This window comes from Tyto alba, unplaced genomic scaffold (genome assembly GCF_018691265.1).
Source record: "Tyto alba isolate M040663 unplaced genomic scaffold, T.alba_DEE_v4.0 Super-Scaffold_14, whole genome shotgun sequence".
In the NCBI taxonomy this organism is placed as follows: domain Eukaryota; kingdom Metazoa; phylum Chordata; class Aves; order Strigiformes; family Tytonidae; genus Tyto; species Tyto alba.
Window position 1 is genome coordinate 47,601,111 of NW_024881276.1, and position 18,688 is coordinate 47,619,798.

General features: G+C 37.8%; 1 protein-coding gene across 1 annotated transcript; it reads left to right on the forward strand.

Moving 5' to 3' along the window:
* Positions 1 to 3,261: 3,261 nt before the first annotated feature.
* Positions 3,262 to 18,184, forward strand: BTLA (B and T lymphocyte associated). Its single transcript, XM_033005212.1, has 6 exons — positions 3,262 to 3,444; positions 13,233 to 13,541; positions 14,607 to 14,642; positions 15,409 to 15,546; positions 16,461 to 16,507; positions 17,621 to 18,184. Exons 1-6 carry the CDS (start codon positions 3,357 to 3,359, stop codon positions 17,960 to 17,962), a joined length of 960 nt encoding a protein of 319 aa, XP_032861103.1. The 5' UTR covers positions 3,262 to 3,356; the 3' UTR covers positions 17,963 to 18,184.
* The last annotated feature ends 504 nt before the right edge of the window (positions 18,185 to 18,688 follow it).

The following is an 18,688-nucleotide window of genomic DNA, read 5'->3' on the forward strand; positions in this document are numbered from 1 at the left end:
AATGCATAACTGCTTTTAGTCCACATTTATACTGATAATTAGGTTTGACATTTGTCACTTACATAGGCTGGACAGCAGAGACCGGGCAATAAACAATTTGTGGCAGTTCTCCTTAAATCAGTAAGGACTTTTTTTTTTTTTCCCATCCTTTCACTTTTCTCTTTCTACGAGGAGTTTGGAATTTGTGGGTCTTCTGGTGGTCAAGGCCACCTCTTTCACATTCAAAAGCAGTTAGTACATCTCACCAGGAAAAGCACAAGGTGCAGGCTCTGAGGTACCACAGCTGTCACTCAGGCTTGGCAGAGGGCAGCCGCAAGACCAGTGTTGTCCCTGAAGCTAAATGGTATGTATTAGGTATACTTAATACAGTTCTATCAAATAAAAAATTAAGTATAAAATAGAAATTATAAACAATTATTGAATAGCTATTTCAGCCCAAGTTTAGCTTTTGGGTGTCCCAACTCCATGCTCACTTTAGGTTTCCAAAGCCAGAAACGCTTGAAGATTTAGTCTTGCAAAAGAACATACATTTTACTAGATTTCTGCTAGACCTAGAGGAGGACACAAGGAAGATTACTGGTTTCACTTGGTATGCAAAGCCCGTGTTCAGCTGAGCCAAACACAAGCAGTTTAAATTAATTCATCTTTTAGACGTATCTAAGTACTTATCTCTCTTTTTGTGTCTTCTGTCTAATAGTGCACAGAAAGGGGAGATAAAAGCAGAGGATTACTTGTGAATGTAGTTACAGTGAAATGACCAGTACTCTCATATTGTATGTGCTCCATGAACACACTAAATAAAGAGTACACATTTGTTAGGAAGTTTCTGTCTTTCAATGGATACTTCTACTTTTTCCTCTTATCTGATCCTTCTGTTCAGTGACAACTACTGTGTCCTGGAGGAAAATAAGTAAATCTTGCATTTTCTCCTAACCGATAGAGTAGCTTACAACAATGCAGTGAAGAGAGGGTATCATTCAGCAGTTCTGTTCAAAGCTGGAAGACAAATAATTAGAAGCTTTACAGGTTCTTAGGGGATTTTTGTATATTGGTTTGCCTTGAGTGTTTTTTTTAATCTGTCCTTTGGTGTACAGAGTAGCTCCCAAATTCAGTATTAGATTTCACTGCAGTAAATGAGACCTCCTTACCTTTAATTTTTTTCTGAAGCCTGTCATTACCATTAAGACGAATTCAATAAGTAGAATACCCATGCTTACACTTAGATAAGTGTTTTATATACAACAAGACCCTCAGTAGATTCTTAACCAACTCTATACTGAATGAACTGACAGCCCCTGTGAGAGCATCCAGGCCCATGCTCAGTCTGCATTTTAGAACCTGGTTTATGATGCGATCTTTGATTTAATAAAGCTTAGCTCATGTCGTTAAACTGAAATTGCTCGGGAAAAAGCAGGGAGATACAGAGAATCTCATATTGTGGAAAGGGAAAGGACTTGCATAGAAGTGAAGTATCTGATCTCTCAGTCAGCAGGGAGTTACAGCAGTAAGGAATGAGAACAGGCTGCAGGGGCCACCCATAGCTCATGCAACAGCACAGACTACTGCAAGCTGCACGGTCAGTAATGACAGGCAAGGCTGGATGGGACACTAAATTATTGTTGTTCCTTTAAGACACTAAAGCTTCTTCATGTAGTGTTATGAAGGTCATTTTCAGTAGGCTTACTGGAGCCCACTATCTGAATGCCGTGTCTCTCTACGTGGTTAGAGTCCAATGCCTAACCACCTACAAACAGGGAAAATGCAATCCCAAAGCACAGCCTTGGTCTTGTCAGAAGAAAAACTGAGGTGGAACAGAAGGAACATTGTAGAGATTTTTTATTTTTTTTTTTCCCACTAACATTTGGTAAAGCGGCAGCAGACATGACAAATTGGACTGAATGAGGTGAAGAAAGTTTCTGTGAATAGCAATCTTCAGGTACAAATTTTACTCCATATCTTTGGAGCCTCTTCCTGGAAACAATAACCAACACACAGAGAACTGTACTAACTGTTGCATTTGGATTGCATTGAATTCTCTTAGTTCTTGAAATACTTGGTGTTTGTTAGGATTCAGCTGAGGTCTCATTTGCATATAGCAAAGCAGTTACTGAGTTTCTGCAGATAGTGGAAATCAGTGCCATCTAGTGACGTCTTTTTCTGCCATCTTCAAATGATATCTTAAATGCATATGCTCCTCCCTCTGATAGTTATAGTTTTAGATTAGGACACTTATTCCTTTCTTTGGTAAATAGTTATTTCATATTTATTTAGTATTTACTCTCCTTTGAAACATGCTTTTAAAGGAAAACTAGAATATTTTAGTGTCTCAAATTCAGGGACTGATTTTCTCAAAAAAATAGGATATAAATTACCATTTGGAGATCTAAAAGAAATCATTGATAACTTAATATCAGAAAAATGAAAAGTATCCTGGTGAATGTTTCAAGGAGGTAATAAAGTCTTAACAAGAAAACATGAAAAATTCAGATTCTTTGATATCTTCAGTCAGATTCTCAACAAAAAAAAAAAAGAAAAACCCATTAAAAACCCCCGCAAACAACCCTACTCATAAGGAGAAAGGAGATAAAGGAGGTAATGAAATGTCAGCAGTGATAGTAGAAGTTGCATTTGCCAAAGCGTTTTTAAGAAAGGGACTCCAAAATACAGATGAGTGTCCAAGATATTTACTATTAAAAAAAAAAAAAAAAAAAAGGAAAAAATCCTCACAAGCCACATACAGTATGTTATGAGGATGCTAAGACTAAACAGTAGAAGCAGTTATCTTTTATAGTGCAGATTATTGTAAATTAATCTACTACAAATTAAGACTATTCAAACGTGTTTCTGACATCTACCACCTTGTGAATAGTGAATTTGTTCAGCTTCTTAATTTGTTAATGTTGAACTAGAATAATACACAAGGACTGAACAAGTTTAAAACACTGTTGTGCATCCCTTCTCTCTGCTGTATTGCTGCTTGTAAAATCAAAACCTCAGTTGCAGGAGCATCACTGAAAAAAAATATATATAAATCTGCAGCTATGTCTGTTACACTGTAAGGGGAGCCAGAGAAGAGTGAAAGAGGTTTTGCCTTGAATCACAGAGGAGTTCTGAGTTGATGTGAAACAATCAAGCAAACCATGTTTCAACCACACCAAAAAAGACAACTGTGTAACTCATCAGATTTTTGCAGATATATCGCTTCCCCACCCCTTTCTGCGCTCTCTTGACAGTAGAAATAGAAAAAGGAATCAGCTCAGACATACACCCTGGGTAAACCTAACAGGATGCAAGAAGCCATCTGAACTGCACATTTTAGACCCACGGGAACCCCTTCTCTCTGCCCTGCCCAGACAATGAAGGCTCCTCCAGTCATGTTGATAAAAAGGATCTTACTGTACATCCTTCTACTAATGCTGGCTCAGAGCAACTATCAAGTTTATGGTAAGATGTGGTCTTAAAACTTAACCTGTCTGTAGTTATTAAACTTTGCAGGGGAAGAACAGAAGCCAAAGCAGTGCTTAGTGTACGTCAGATACAATGCGTCTTATTTTATTACCATATCAGAGACTTCTAATTCAATTAAGGACAATGATGATGACAATAATTGAGAAATACTGAGTAGCAGTCTAGACCAGAACTCTAGCACTTCAGGACCAAATACATCCGGCTTTGTGGCCAAAGGCTCTGCCTTCAAGGGGTTTGGCAGCATTCAAGCCTCTGCTTGACATCCAGGAACCCCACTAGCTCTGAACTGGATCCAGCAAATTGTCCTTTCCAGATAAGCGTACCCTCAACTATTTAGCTTAACTCCACCTAATTTTCATCCTGCTTTTAACTTTGAACCTCCACAGTTTTTAATGAGAGAGATTCTCCTAATTTGGACTGATATGAGAACTACGCTGTGCCCAGTATACTCCTAATATTTTTACTAAAGATTATTTTATTTCAAGTTCTTCCATGCTAGTATCATACAGGAGAAATAATTTTAGTATTGAAAGGAAGGTGGTCATACAGAAAGGATAATAGCTACTGTAATGGATGTGCTCAGCTGCTGTTGATACATTTCAGATATACCAACTGATAAATTGATTAAAATAACATTTGCTGTAAGGCACTGCTGAAGTTACACAAATGAATTGGCTATGTGAAGCTTAGTTGATATGCATGAATAACTCTTCAAATCTATAGCATCTTTCAACAGTCCTTCTTTTTATGAGTAAAACCCATTATTAATACTAATAGGAAAGGTTAAACAAGCATTCAAAGCATCTGCCTGGGAAGGGAAACACAAACAATTAGTTTAAAAGATATGAATTACCAGGTCAGTCAGATGCAGCTACAGTTTCTTAATCAGGGTGTGATCCGAGTTCAGGGAGGCTACTGAATTGCTTTACATTTGATTTTCAAATGAATAAACTAATATGCTTCTGAAGGGGGTGTATCTAGATCTGATAACTGCCTAAGCAGAAGTATCTTATTTTCTTGTAAGAGTTACCTATTGTTTCTATTTACCTCACTAAGTCTGCCTGTGTTATTAGTCCCTCGCACAATCACCTCTCTGCATCATTCTGTATAGTTCATTAATCCACTGACAAACCCTCTATACTCATCTGCCAGGTTCCTAGATACTGTTTTTAAAACAGAATGTAATTTCTGTTATGCTGCTTATAGCACGTATTTTGTTTAAACATAAATTATTTCACTAGGTTATATTTTTTGATCTACGTCAAAACTACTCAGCGTCCTCTGAGAACAATACTACTTCCTTCTATACACCCATATTACTACAAACATCAGAATCACATTCATAGAAACATTAGAGAGAAAGGTTTTGTAAGTCTGTCTCTACAGAGCCCTAATGTAAATGTTTTTTTTAATGTATTTATATTTTAGCCATAAGTTTTCCAAGCTTGTTTGGTTTTTATTTTGGTTTGAAGTAAGCTGAAAATCTACCCAAAGTTTCCCTTACTCCTAACAGAAACAAAGTTGACTGCTCACAATTTCATATGCAAAGTCAATAACCAGAAAATTTTTTCTAAATTAGGGATGGAGAAGTAAGCTTGTTTCTTATAAGTGACAAAAGCAGAAGTGTCTTCTCCCCCCTCACCTCAGTAATTTTAGTGCAGTTAGACCCCGTTTCCTCTGTAACATCAAATATCAGGTTGTTCCCATCCAGCCTCACAAAGAGTGGTTGTTGCTGGCTGGACAACAAATCATTTCATCCCAATGAAAATAAAGCCCAACAAACCTCTCCTTGCCCCAAGAAGCCCCAGCTAGTAACTCCGTCCGTGCACACATGCCTGCTAACGGTGGGCACCATTCTCATCTCAAAAAACGCCTTACTGTTAGACCTTTTCATGGGATCGCCTGCACATGCTAACATTCAGCTAAACAGAAATGTTCTGTCTTGAAGCTTCAGTCATCAAAATATAAAGACATGCTTTCTGCACTTACACAGCTTTCCTCAAGAAATTGTTAAAAAAGTATGCAACTCTCCATCAACTACCTCAGCAAGCAGGTCAGCTTTACAAATACTACCACTGGCAGAAAAAAACCCTAGAAAAACGGCATGAAACCCAGAAAACCCTTCATTGTACACCAAGTAAACAGAAAATGTGCATTACTATATCTTTAAGATGACATGGGAAAAATTAAGTGAAAAAGACTAAAATTAAATTTCTATTACCAACATTACAGTCTTTGAAAAATCCAAATTATGATATAAATATGTGAAATGACTAAAATAAAATTTTACATCATTCCTTGAAAAGCCTTCTCTGGAGCTGGGAGAAGTCTGAAAAAAGGCCTCTCCAGGTATCACTTAGTATGTCTTCTGAAGTGTTTATCTTTCTAAATACACCTTACCTAAATTCAAGGAGGGAGCATATTTTAACCCGAGTTCTCCTCATGTTTCCTTTTTTGTTGTTAAAATCAGCAAAGTCATGAAGATCTCACTGTTAAATGTGAAGCCCCCCCAAAAAGCAATGCACTTTCTGGTGCAGTTTTGCTCTATTACCCTGACCAGAAATGTCTCAGAACATTGGACCTGACCTAAAACCATTACTAGTCCTTTGCCAGTTTTCACAGACTGACCCAAACACAGAATTCAAAACTAAGCGTAGACATTTATTTTTCATTAATAATTGACATTTTATACCTCAGTCATAATCTGACGCAGGGAATGATACAGGATATGACTTATATTCTATCCCATCCCTTGTTCCTTTTTTTTTTAAAGGGAAGAGATAGGGAAAAACAAAGTAAAGATAAATCCTTTTAAAAATAAATGCCTCAGGAATTTCAATTAGTAAATTTTAGTTTGCTGGAGCTGTTCTGAGTTCTTAGACAACCAGGTGTGAATGACGCCATTTATAATTCAAAGATTAGAAGGCTCAATTTTTAGCTATTATTTTTCTATTAATGCCTTAAGTTACATAAGTGGAAAGTCATCTCCATTAAACCTCTTTTGTTTATTGGTGAGTCATGTCATGACTATGTTTTCCAGAACATAAGAATGAGAAAATAATACAATTTATTTTTATAAAATAAATTATTTTCATGGGTATTTCCCTATTGTACAAGTTATGGAATACATGCTTTCATTTGAAATCCTTATCTTGGAAGTACACTGTACAGAAGATTCGCCTTACCTGTGCAAATCAATTCTTGGTGCAATAGAGCCTGGCTCGCCGCAGCCTGTTCAGGACCATGCTGAAGTGATCTGAAAGAAAATGTGCTTTTAGTCAATCTGAATCTTACCAAGGAATGTAAGGTTGAAGATGATATATCAAGCTTCCATATGTTACAGATTCTTTTACCCTCTTGAAAACGTCACATTCAGATATTCATCAGGACCACCTCTATGCGTGACATTGAAAACTTAAGACTTGGTATAAGACCTTGTAACTGGTTTTAGGTCTTAGCTCATAACAGTATTAAAGAAAGGATAATTAAATTTATGTCAGAAAGTGCTTGCACATATAGTATATAACTGTCAGACAGTGCCTATACTATTGACTTCTCATAAGGCACAGGAGATAGCACATAGAAAAAAGGTAAGATACACCGTCACAGGAGAAGTACACCAAGCCATGTTTGTGCTTTCATTAACTGAAGTTTATTTCATGTTTGTCTGCCTAATGACAACAATTTAACAGAAAAGCTTCCCTCTCATTGTCAGATGTGTTGATTTTTTAACCTGTTAAAAAAAAAAAAAAAAAAAAAAAAAAAGACATCTCTCATTCTTTAGGATATTATGATTTTTATTGTTATTTAACCCCAAATCTTCACTGATACCTATTCCTGCCAAGTGGCCTTTACAGGAAAACTGTGAAAGATACTTTAAAATAAGTTTACCTTAAATATTTTATTCTACATAAAAAAGAAAGGGACAAGGTTAATTAGAGATTTCAGGGCACGTTCATTATGAACTCCCACACTTAATTGCTAGAGAAAAAAAGGCTGGATTATAGGCAAAGGATTTTTAGTTACTGAAGTTCAAAATAATTCAGACTAAGAATTTCCCAAAGCCTGAGAAAAACATTTAACTTATTCACTCATCTCCTCTAATGATATTGTTCTAGAAGGTCCCCAAACTGATGACTAATGACATTTACTAAGGACTATGTTTCTTCCTAGCAAAAATTTGGAAACCTAAAGCCCAAGTCATTCAGCCATCAACCACTAACAAGTCACAGAAACATACAAAACCAATTGTGATTATTTTCATGCTCCAAGCATTGTCTCATAACAATTAAAAAAAAAAAAAATGCATCTTAAAGTCCAATTGTTTCAAGCCTCTGAAAGGAAGATCCTTTTGCCAGCTCTGGAGACAGTCTAGAAATTCTCATACCCACTGAAAGGCAAGTAGTAGCTTGAACAGCTCCTGGTTAGGAAGTTTAAAAGATTGCTCTATTTCACTGACAGGAAAAAAAAAATACATCACTGAATAAAATAACAGTGTTTACTTAGCAGCCACAGGCTTCTTCTAAGGGATACACAAACAATAACTAAGAAAATTAAATCAATTTTCGGTAGGCTAAATATTTCCTAATGAGTCTATAGCTACATTATCAGAAAGAAAGGGAGTGAGAAAAAAAAAAAAAAAGGCACTATGAACTAGAGAAAATGGAAAACCAACTGAAACCCAGTAGCCTCAACTCCCACTTACTTTAAGAGAAAAGAGGGAGAGGATTTGTATGCTTGGGTTAATTGACAGCAGGCTGCCAAACACTTTTACCTGCAGCAGCAGCCAGAAATGAAGGTTAAGGGCCAGCAGGTGTGTGTAGGCTGGTGTCGTGCAAGCTTCCACCTGAACGTGCCTGGAGGGTCGGTGGGATGCTGCTGCCCAGGAATTGTGGGCAGGCAGTAACACTGTTGGGCTGGGTAGCAAGTGCAGTAAATGTTTTCCCACGTGCAGTTCCCAAAGCTCTGTGGCACATTCCATAGGTAACCTTTTGGAGAAAACAAGAGTGCTGGAGTCGGGCGCACTCGATGGCAGGGGTCTGGAAACAAAACTTCACCAGATCTGATTATACTGAAATTACATTACTAAGTGAATGATCCCCGCCAAAACTGAATGACCACTACCAGATGAAGGAGCAAAACTGTGGCACATGTTGGCATAGGCACTTGGGAAAAAAGGAAAAACATTATTCCAGCTCACCTGACTGAGATGTACTAGCGCATTTTATTTGAACTCTCTTAAAAATATACTGTAAGAGGAAAAGTAATACTAGTAATATCAATGCCAGTGGAACTTTTTTTTAAAAAAGCAAACTGTAACTAGGTAAATTCTTTGTTAGCAGTCAAATAGCTCCTTATGACTTGGTAGTAGTGCAGGAAGGTGTATGGAGGGAAGTTTCTTGTTGTGATGTCAGTGCAAGCTTATAACACTTGAACTGCTTATACATTTCACCTACAGAGCAAGGGCTGCACAAAAACTAATCTAGAAGTATATCCAGACACCAGTAAGGATTTTTCTCAGGAAATTTATATATTCCCACTCAGGATATGGCTGGAGGATAATTCAAAACTTCCTATGCACTCAGTATCAGTGTTGTTCCCCCTCTCCGGGAGGTTCTGCCACTGAGTGTTGCTCCAGGTTACACTGACCAGTTCAAGACAAGAATTTCTTTAGAGCAATATTTAATACTGAGAAGACATTTTAATTTCCAACTACCCACGCAACTAGTGTCCATCTGAATTCATGAGGATTAGTAACCCTGTCCCAGAGGAATGCTGTTGGATGTACAAAATCTGCTCAATGCTGATTAGGTGTTTCTTCCAAAAGTGACAGTGGCAGTGATGTATACTTTGTTGTAAAAGCACCAGATGGTTCAAAATCAAGGAAAACATTACTTCCCTGCACTGCAAAAAAGATAAGAATGGAAGCGGTACAACAATTCCTGCTCCTGTCCCTGGTTAATAATGATGCTGAATGAGAGAGTGTCACTGAAATATGTTTTAAAACTTTGAGAGAACTTGGACATTTGGAACATTTTAGAAAAGTTTGCACATCCTTCTGATCCTTCTGGAAATACCTGTTACACAGAATTATATCAGAAAGAAGACTACGATCAGGGCACAACCCAGGCTTCATAGATACTTCCTGAAGTATTATCTTCCCTGGTAATCATTGCTCAAAGAATTGAAACCTCTACTTTCTAATCTGAGCTTTTAGTTGCCATTTTCAGACTCTTGATAACCATGTGCTGCTACTGTGGTGGGACCAAAATAGATATGGCCTACTGGCCTGAAAAAAATTCTCTTCCATTTCTTTTAATCAGAGATAGAAGAGTCTAAGTGAAAGATAGAAAGTTAAGTGGTCCTGCTTCATAACTAAAATGTCTTTCAGAGTGATCCTACTCAGGGTAGCAGAAGAGGGACTAGATGACCTAACACCCAAATGCTACCTTGCGAACATGGCCAGGCTCTATATCTTAGAGCTGTTGCTACTGCAATATATTTGCCACAACATATACATAGCAGTAAAAATAAGTAAATAAATAAATATTTAATATATGAAATACGGCATTTAATTATTTTATTCACATTAAATATAATACAATATATTAAATTTTATATGAAATATATTAAATATGTTACTATTCCTACCACATCCAGATGGATGGTCCCTAGGAGAATACCTCTTCCTGTACATCACAGATATATTTATAATCAGGATCTACTATTGAGACAGTGCTGTGTCAGAAAGCAGATCATGACCATGTCTTCTGTATCAGTGGAAACCACATAAGAAATGCCATACTGCCTAAGACCAGTGCTCGCTCTCTGGCAGCAGAAAGAAGAAAGGCTGTTCAGGGAGAGCAGATGAGCACAGGCATTTTCTGTGGTCCATTCCCCTCCTGTCCCCTCAGCAATGGAACAGCTGCATTGGGGACATCATCATGTTCACCATTCCTAAGTTCTTTCTGTGTCCATTTATGGACCTGGTATCCATGAACTTGACTACATGACAACATACACTGACAGTTTAGAAGTTAAATTCAGCTGTATTATCCTGACAGATGTCAGTGTAGGCTAGTCCTCAGAGCTGTCAGTGATTCTACAAGCTTCCACATAAACCAGTTCCAGAATTACTGTTTAAACAGTTCAGAAGTTTTTCAAACTATGTAATCAACCTTCCTTACTTTATTTTTAGCCCATTATTTCTCTATATACTTAACAGAAACATGAAAAACCACATTATTTCATTTTTCCTTTATGTCTTTGCATTATTTTATTATGTCCTTTCCTCTCATTGCTTTTACTTGAGTGAAACAACCCCAAGAATTTCAAGCTTTCCTTTATGGCCTTCTTATGCTCGTGGTATTTGCTGGCTTCTTTGGAGACACTCCAAGCATTGTCTCCCTTTTTTCTTGAAGAGCAGTACAAAAGATTGGACAAGACCCAGGTACACTTACCAGTCCTTAGCAGAACACAGAGGTTATTGTGTATCCACTCTATGTCTTCTTGAACTGACTGCCTTTTTACAAATAATTTCTCTGTTACTTGGTAAATCTAATTTACTGCTGGCAATCTACTGATAGCTTTCTCTCTCCACTAACTAGTGAACTAATATTTTCTTAGTTTTACAATCAATATACTTACACTTGATGTGTTTTACTAAGTGCATCTCGTTCTCTGCCATGACTTTCCAATGTTGCTCAGTTCTTTTATGCCACTCCTTAACAACTCAATCCTTCTCTGCATTTTTGGTGGTTCTTTCTTGTCTCAGTGAAAAGCTTGCTCTTCTCTTACTGCACTGCTGTGGTGTAGATGCTTAGTGCTTGTACTCTCATAATTTATTGGATGGACCACCAGCTCTGTTTATGTCCTTTTCCTTTGCATTTACATCTGATTAGTTCTTATCTTCCGGGTCATCAAACATACCAAAGCTTTCTTCGCCAAACACAACTATTTTTATTCTGCTGCTCTCCTTCCTTCTCTTCTTAGGGATATTGAATTAATCAAGGCTTCTAGTTCCCCTTGCTTTTTACCCAGACGTTTTTCTATTAATAAAAATAAATTGTTTGTACCCAGAGCTATTTTCTTCTTTGTTCATTTTCTCATTTTCATCCAAATTATTTGAATTTACTCCACTTACCCCTTCTGCAAGGACCAATTTTAAAGTCCTTGTCCAAGTTGCTTACCTCTGTGCTTTTGCCACTCTACTCACCCCACTTCAATCCTCATTTAAAGCCATCCGACTAAGGGAACGTTGGTATACAAGGATGATTTCAGATTCGGACCCCTCAAAGCAGAAACTTCACAGGATGCCAAGTCCTGTGAGCAGATGAGTTTCTTTATTGCACATGGCAGAGATATATCAGAAACCACAATTTATCGCAGTGGCTAAAAAAAACAGCTTTACAGTGAACAGCCTCTTCCTCATTATCATGCAAGATCAGGCACATTTGACAAAGCAAAATGAGTAAAGATGTAGATTTAGAAGTGGATGAACGTCACCTAATTTTTAGACACCTGCTCCCAAAGTCACCTTAAAGAGAGCAAACCAAAAAATCAACAGCAGCAAAGCGTTAGCTCTGCTATAATGAAGGCAATGAATACATTTATGCTCAAAACTCAGCATTACCGAGTGGTCTACAATTTCTTTATGGTACGGAGTTGTCTGAGATTTGTAGAGAAAAGGCTGGCAAACTAGAGGCCATAAACTAAAACTGTTAATCCGGCCATCCTAAGCTCTTGAACATACTACCCAGGTTTCCACAAGGGTTGCTATATCATGTGCAGAAGAAATCCTGGCTGACGGTGGAGGCGAGGCGTTCGGGGTCTCAGTTATGTGCAGAGGCTGCCTGGGGGCACAGAGGCTCCGTCCCTTGAGACAGCACTGGCTGCTGACAGACAGACCCTTCTGCCCCCCACCACTGATCTTTCCTCCCCTACACATTTCTCCTCCGTACAAAACTTGCCTTCAACATACTTTACTATTTTTTTCTACTTCCCTCTAACAATTGGAAGATACAGGTATATTTAAGATTTCCTTCTCTGGTCTTCTGAGCAATCACTCTTCAGTGCACAAGCACGGTGCTGTAAGGTAGGGAAGGGAAGTAGAGAGCACACGGGTATCACATAGTCTTTGTTACTTTGACTTAGCCAGAGAAATAAAGCACCACAAGAAACATGAATCTTTAATAAAAGGTCAGGACATTCAATACCAAGACCCAGAGTTAAGATGACACACCATGGCTTGAACACCAAGTTTAACATAACAAAAATTTTTAAAAAAATAGAGATAAGGTATATTTACATTAAATATAATGCTTTTCAATATTACACTTATAAAAAACTCTATCAAAGAAAAGTCTTTACCTTTTCAAGTTAACAGTTGTGAAGTAAACAATAATCTGAAGTAAATCTAAAAGTAATAGAAAAGGTCTGTGAGAGGATGACACAGGAAAACTTGCTATGTATATTTTAAGTATTCTCTTTCTAAACTATTGAATTTCTAACTTGACTGAGATATTGAAAAAAAAGGAAAAATTCATATCAGAGGGAGAATGTGCATTTTAACAATCCTCCTAAAAATGAATGAACCAGTAGTATTGATGTTATCTGCTATCGCTGTCCTATATAGAGATCTGATCTGCTGCAAGTAGACGAGGGAAGTCTTGAGTCAGGAGAAAAGAAACCGTGATTAATGTTATGGGGAGTATACAGCAGACCCCCCCCACCACAAGTTTTTTTATGTTTTTCTTCTTTTCCAGGATTTGATGACAGTGATTGTCCAGTTGAAATTCATGTTAGAAGACACTCTGAGTACAAAATTAAAGTCGGAAACTCTTTGATTATAGGCTGTCCAGTTCATTACTGCAAGAAAAAGCCAGTCATGGAGTGGTGCAAGATAGAGGTGGATATATGTGTGCAGTTGAAGGAGGGCAAAGCAGAATGGAAGTCCAGTGTGTTTACTCTGGAGGTTTTCCCAGTTCATCAGAATGATAGTGGACTTTATCGTTGTCGAGCAACAGTGGACAAATTTTTCAGTGAAAGCCATGGCATTACAGTAATTGTTGAAGGTGAGACCCCTCTATTATGAAAGAATCTTTTTAAACAAAATGGTGGCACATACAGAAGAGCTCGTGCATGCTGGATGATGTTTTTTCCCAACATGTTTGACTGGTAACATAGTTGTGCTGGTACTTACAACCTTCTTCATGCTTCTATCCTGCCTCTTGGTAGGACAGAAACAAAAAGAAATAACAAAATAAAGAAATAACAGAAGGATCTGGAAGAGAAAAGCAAAGCTGGCAACACCAAACAGCCATCTGATACAGATTATTTGATAATAAAAAAATATCAGTTGGAACAAAAGAAGATTATGGGAGGACAGCCTGGTTTTACATCACATGGACTAGACAGGATGCAAGTGATCATGTAGTAGCAGTCAATGAGGCCACACAACAGTAAAGAGGAGAAAGCAATTCAAGCACCTTGTTGTGAATGGTCTCTCTTGGAACAAACAGAGAAAGTAGTTCAAGAGCAGGGAAGATTACAATAGCTTTAAAAGATCCGAAGGGCAAGTGAGGCCTTCACATTAATTTAGGCAATTGAGATGCCATGTCTAGATTATGATGAACCATGTCTGCCCTCCCCAATGTTGCTTTGCAGCTAGAAGGTGATCTGTGGGGCCGTAATGTCCTACTGACCCCAGGCAGCTGAGTTGTGATATTGCACTGTTGCCAGTTCCTCTTCTGGTAAGTTAATGAACTTTGAAACCTTGTTTATTGCCACACAAAATGCTGCAACAGAGTAAGTAATATCAAAATTCATGGCTGTAATGTGCTAGCACAGTGTATGCCTAGCTTATGATGCAAGTTTCCTTTGAAATATGTTCTGCTGATCTATTTGAATGCCAAAGAGGCCTGAACGATAGAATTACTCTGTTGGCAGCAGGAGACCAACAGGTCATTCCCCCTCCATCCAAACCACCATACCCTTTGCTTGTTGCATTTTGTTCCCTCTTCCATCAGCAGATTGAAGGCAAGCCTTGCGAAGACTTCAGTATGTGGTGCAGAGAACACAACTGCAGTGCAAAATGTCAAGCTGCTGTTTCATTTCCCTGTCTTGCTTTTGTCTTTCAGAAAATTCTGAAAACATTATCACAATCTCACCAGAAAGTAAGTTCTGATTCTTATTTCCTCTTTAAGAGAAAGGAACTAATCTGTATTGCTACAAATTTTAGGTTAGAGTGTTTTGTGTGGTCAGGACAAATTTAAACTCACTGCAAAACTACAGTTGTTTCCTTCCCACTTGAACAAAATATAGTCTCTCAAGAGTCACAGTTTTCAAGCCTAGGACTGTCCAGCATTGAGCATAAAAGGGACAAAGTCAATCAAATTACTTTCTGGTGTTATACTCTGTGCTTCTGACATGCTTTTTAATATCCCAGTGATACATGACTTATAAAGTGTTAAGAATCATGCTGTATCATCACTTTAACATAGCCTGAAGTATGGTTTTCATTCACAGTTGGTTATTGTTTACAATTATAATTGCAAAAATACGTTGAAAGTTCAGAGCAGTGCCCTAATTCTGACCCTTTATTTGCTTCTGCCAGCCTTCTGCCATGCATCATTCATCAATTACACTTTCCTGTGCAGTTTTCCTTCCAGTATTTTCATACTTCATAGAATGGTCATGAGATAACCCTGTCTCCATAGGATGCTGTACCAAGTTACAGAATGTTTAAGTACATTAAGAATCTAGTTGCATCAGAAAGACCTAATGCTAAAAGAAAAAAAGAAAAAAACAAAACAAAACAAAACAACACAAAAAAACCCAACCAACCAACAACAACAACAACAACAACAACAAACAAACAAACAACCCCTCCCCCCCCAGTCAAATATTTCTCTACACTAATGCATGCTAATGCAATTTTAGATGTCACTAGCATCTTAGAAGATTCCCAAGAATCTGGAAACTACAAGACATTGCACATTATTTATGCTTCAGCATCTCTGGGTGTCTGTTGTCCATTCATCGTTTTATGCATGTTTTGGTGTCTAAGGAGGCACCATGGTAAGTAGTTTTACCATCTAAACTTTGCCTAGTGTGCATATGATTCTGCTCCTTTTCATAGCTTCACAGAAGCTGTATTCAAAGCTCTATGAAAATCACCTAGTAATTACCCCATCTGACTGTGAGATGTCCTTGTCAAGTGCACCAGTTAGGATACTGAATCTTGAAGAATTTAATTTTCCCCATGTATTGTTCCCTTCCAGAGACAGAGGAATGGAAGTAAAGTAAAAACATAAAAATCTCAGATTTTATAATAGTTGGAAATTTTTCTCCTGTTTTTCAAATAATCAAGTTAGAAATAAATAGGAGTTTTAGCCATGCAAATGCAGCCAAGATCTATCCAGTTACATTTTATATTCCTACTTTTCCCTCTAAATTTTCAAATAATTACAGTATTAATCTCTCCTGTTTTGGAGGAACTCTTACACAGATGCCATGTCATAAATCAAGAATGGAAGTTGGAGTTCCCTATGTCTTAAGTGATCTTGTATTTGCCTATTATAATCTCATGGATATCTTTTTTTATTTTAGGAAAATGAAATGATTTCATCTTCCAACAAAATTTAACATGCTTGTTCATAGGATGGCTTTAGGATTTTCCATGCCTTTTTCTTCACACCCAGTTCACTGAACACAGAGAAAACTGGTCACAAGTGTACTAGGAGTTTTTTCTGCTCCTATTCAGAGGAGGTCTGTGGAACACAGAAACCAATTATATAAATATATCAGTCTGTGTTGATTAGCTTTTGTCAGAATAGTTATTCCCAAATGCAGTTTGGAAATAGATTTTTAATCTTTCAGGTCCACTAAACAAGGCAAGGACTCCTATAGTAATTAATACTCCCTCCATAAGCAGAAAGGCACCTTCTCAATGCTGATTTATTGAAATATCTCTTTTTATTCTTTTTTCCCAGCAAAGCAAAAGAGAACTCCATTAACCCAACAGAGACAAGAGAGCCTGGTAGGTTTAAATCCTTCTATCATCAAAACCTGACCATGTCCTGCATAACCATGTACTGATAAAAAATATTTGTGTAGAACAAAATGTGACATAGGATCAGAGACAGATTTAGTGACCCTTTTGGTGCCTGGACAGCATGACTTGTCTGGTGTGAAATATCACCATGGCTGAGCTGAGGGAAGGAGCTTAAGGGTCTTAGCCACAAAGGTACTTTAAGAATCCAAATTGCTGTTAAAACACACTAATTTATAAGTACCATTCCAGTAACAATTTAGGCACCTAAAACACCTCTCTTGATCTGGTTCAGACTGTCTGCATAAGACAACAAATGACCCACAGAGTGAGAAAAATGATTGAAAAAGAAGACTTTCATATGTGGCTAGCATGAATTCACACAGGTCTTGCAACCAGTTCCAGAGAAATTAGATGGGCAGAAGGCAGAACGCAAAAGATGCAACTGGAGCTGACAACCATCAGTCATGGGGGTAGTGTTGGCAGGGATCAAAGAGCACCAAACAGGTGGCAAAGCTCCCAAAGGGCAAGTTGGAGGAAAGAAAATTAAAAGCAGTATATTCTAAGTGGCTATAAAAATGGATATCAAGAGGACTTTATTAGAAAAAGATTAATTTATAGAGGCATTTGCATATTTTGGAGAAGGAGAAAGATTTATTTGGAAAATAATAAGACAAAGAAGGTAAAAAGCAAAAGATCAGGAAGTGGGAGAATGGGCCCAATGAGGAGAAGATGGTTTGGGGTTTGGAGGTGAAAATAAAAATGATTTCCTAAACTGAGAAGGGAAAGCCTTGAATGAGTGGCATAGAAGAGCTCTCACAAAATCATCAACCAGTTTTGCCTTAAGTTGGCAACTTGTAAGAAAAGACATGAGAGTTGGTGAAGGGAAATGGAGAAAGGCAGGAGATACAAGAATGATTTCTAAATTTATTTCAAAGATCAATATAGAATCCAGTGATGAGGTGAGTCCAATTCACCTGTAGTCAAAAGCAGTTTTAAGGGGATAAACAAACTTGAACAAAATCTACAAGCCTCTTATTTAGTAGGCGCACAGCAACAACCAGATATGCAGAGAATTGTACCCTGTTCTGTTTTCTGCAGGTCAGAAGTCCAGCAGCTGCTCCATCCCACGCTGCTGGGACATCTCAAGCTTCAGAAGAAAGCTCCTCACTTTACTATTGCTCCATGGCTAGCCCACTGCAGGCCTTGCATGGCAACATAATTTATGACAACAATGTCCCTCCCTGGAACGCTCAGAGGACAGCACCTAACACACATTGCAATGATCCTGTTATTCCTTCCATCCCGGTTTTACTTGAAAGCTCAGATGCCCTCACATATGCTGCACTAAATCATTCTGCTTCTCCAGAAAGATGCCAGAGAAGGGAACTAACCGTAGAAAACGAGTTTACAGAATATGCCTCCATTAATGTAAATAAATAAATGTGGCAAGGAGTTCTCCAGACAACCATTTTGTGTGCAGTTCTAGCTTCCCTCCAGGATGTTGTTCCTTACTCTTTCGGGAAAACTTCTGTTTTGTTAAGAAGAACCTATGGATGCTCCCCTGTAATGCCAGAATTCAAAACACAGCCCATGTCAATAGGTGGGTATTTGCATTGTGTGTTTTTCTCTTAAATGCAGGAATAAAACCAAATAGTCAGCTTTCTTTTTTTTCCTTTTTCAGGATTCTGCTTCTAGTCTGACTTTGATTTGGTTATGGTTTGAATGTAGACAAAGAGGGGAAGGGAAGGTTTTCCTAGGATAGAAACAAGTAAAATGAATCTGTGAGGAGATGATACTGAGTCATGTTAATTTCTCCCAAGGAAAAGCTAAGACTGTGGGGGAATTTTTCTCAGAGTTTCTAAGAACATCCTTCTAAGGATTCAGATTTTCATTCCAGTTTATGCTATCTCCTTGCAAAGTTTTCTGAGCACCATGGATGTCTAAAGCTATTATTAACCAAAATAAAGTGAATACCTCTGTGTGTGTGTGTGTGTGTGTGTGTGTGTGTGTGTGTGTGTGTGTGTGTGTGTGTGTTGTAGAACACAGGGAAGGAGGAGAGGGTTGTTTTCCTTTTACAAAGAATTCTCACAAATAATTTGTGAGAAAATAATGAAATATAGTGCACTCTGTTTTTCTCTTGGTGAGATGATTAGTTAGCTAAGTTAT

What these genes read in the sequence shown, in the direction of transcription:
- BTLA (XM_033005212.1), top strand. Translation starts at nt 3,357, where the DNA reads ATGAAGGCTCCTCCAGTCATGTTGATAAAAAGGATCTTACTGTACATC. An exon ending in TATCACAATCTCACCAGAAA is followed by an intron (nt 14,643 to 15,408) that starts GTAAGTTCTGAT and finishes ATGCAATTTTAG; the next exon opens with ATGTCACTAGCATCTTAGAA. An exon ending in AACAGAGACAAGAGAGCCTG is followed by an intron (nt 16,508 to 17,620) that starts GTAGGTTTAAAT and finishes TGTTTTCTGCAG; the next exon opens with GTCAGAAGTCCAGCAGCTGC.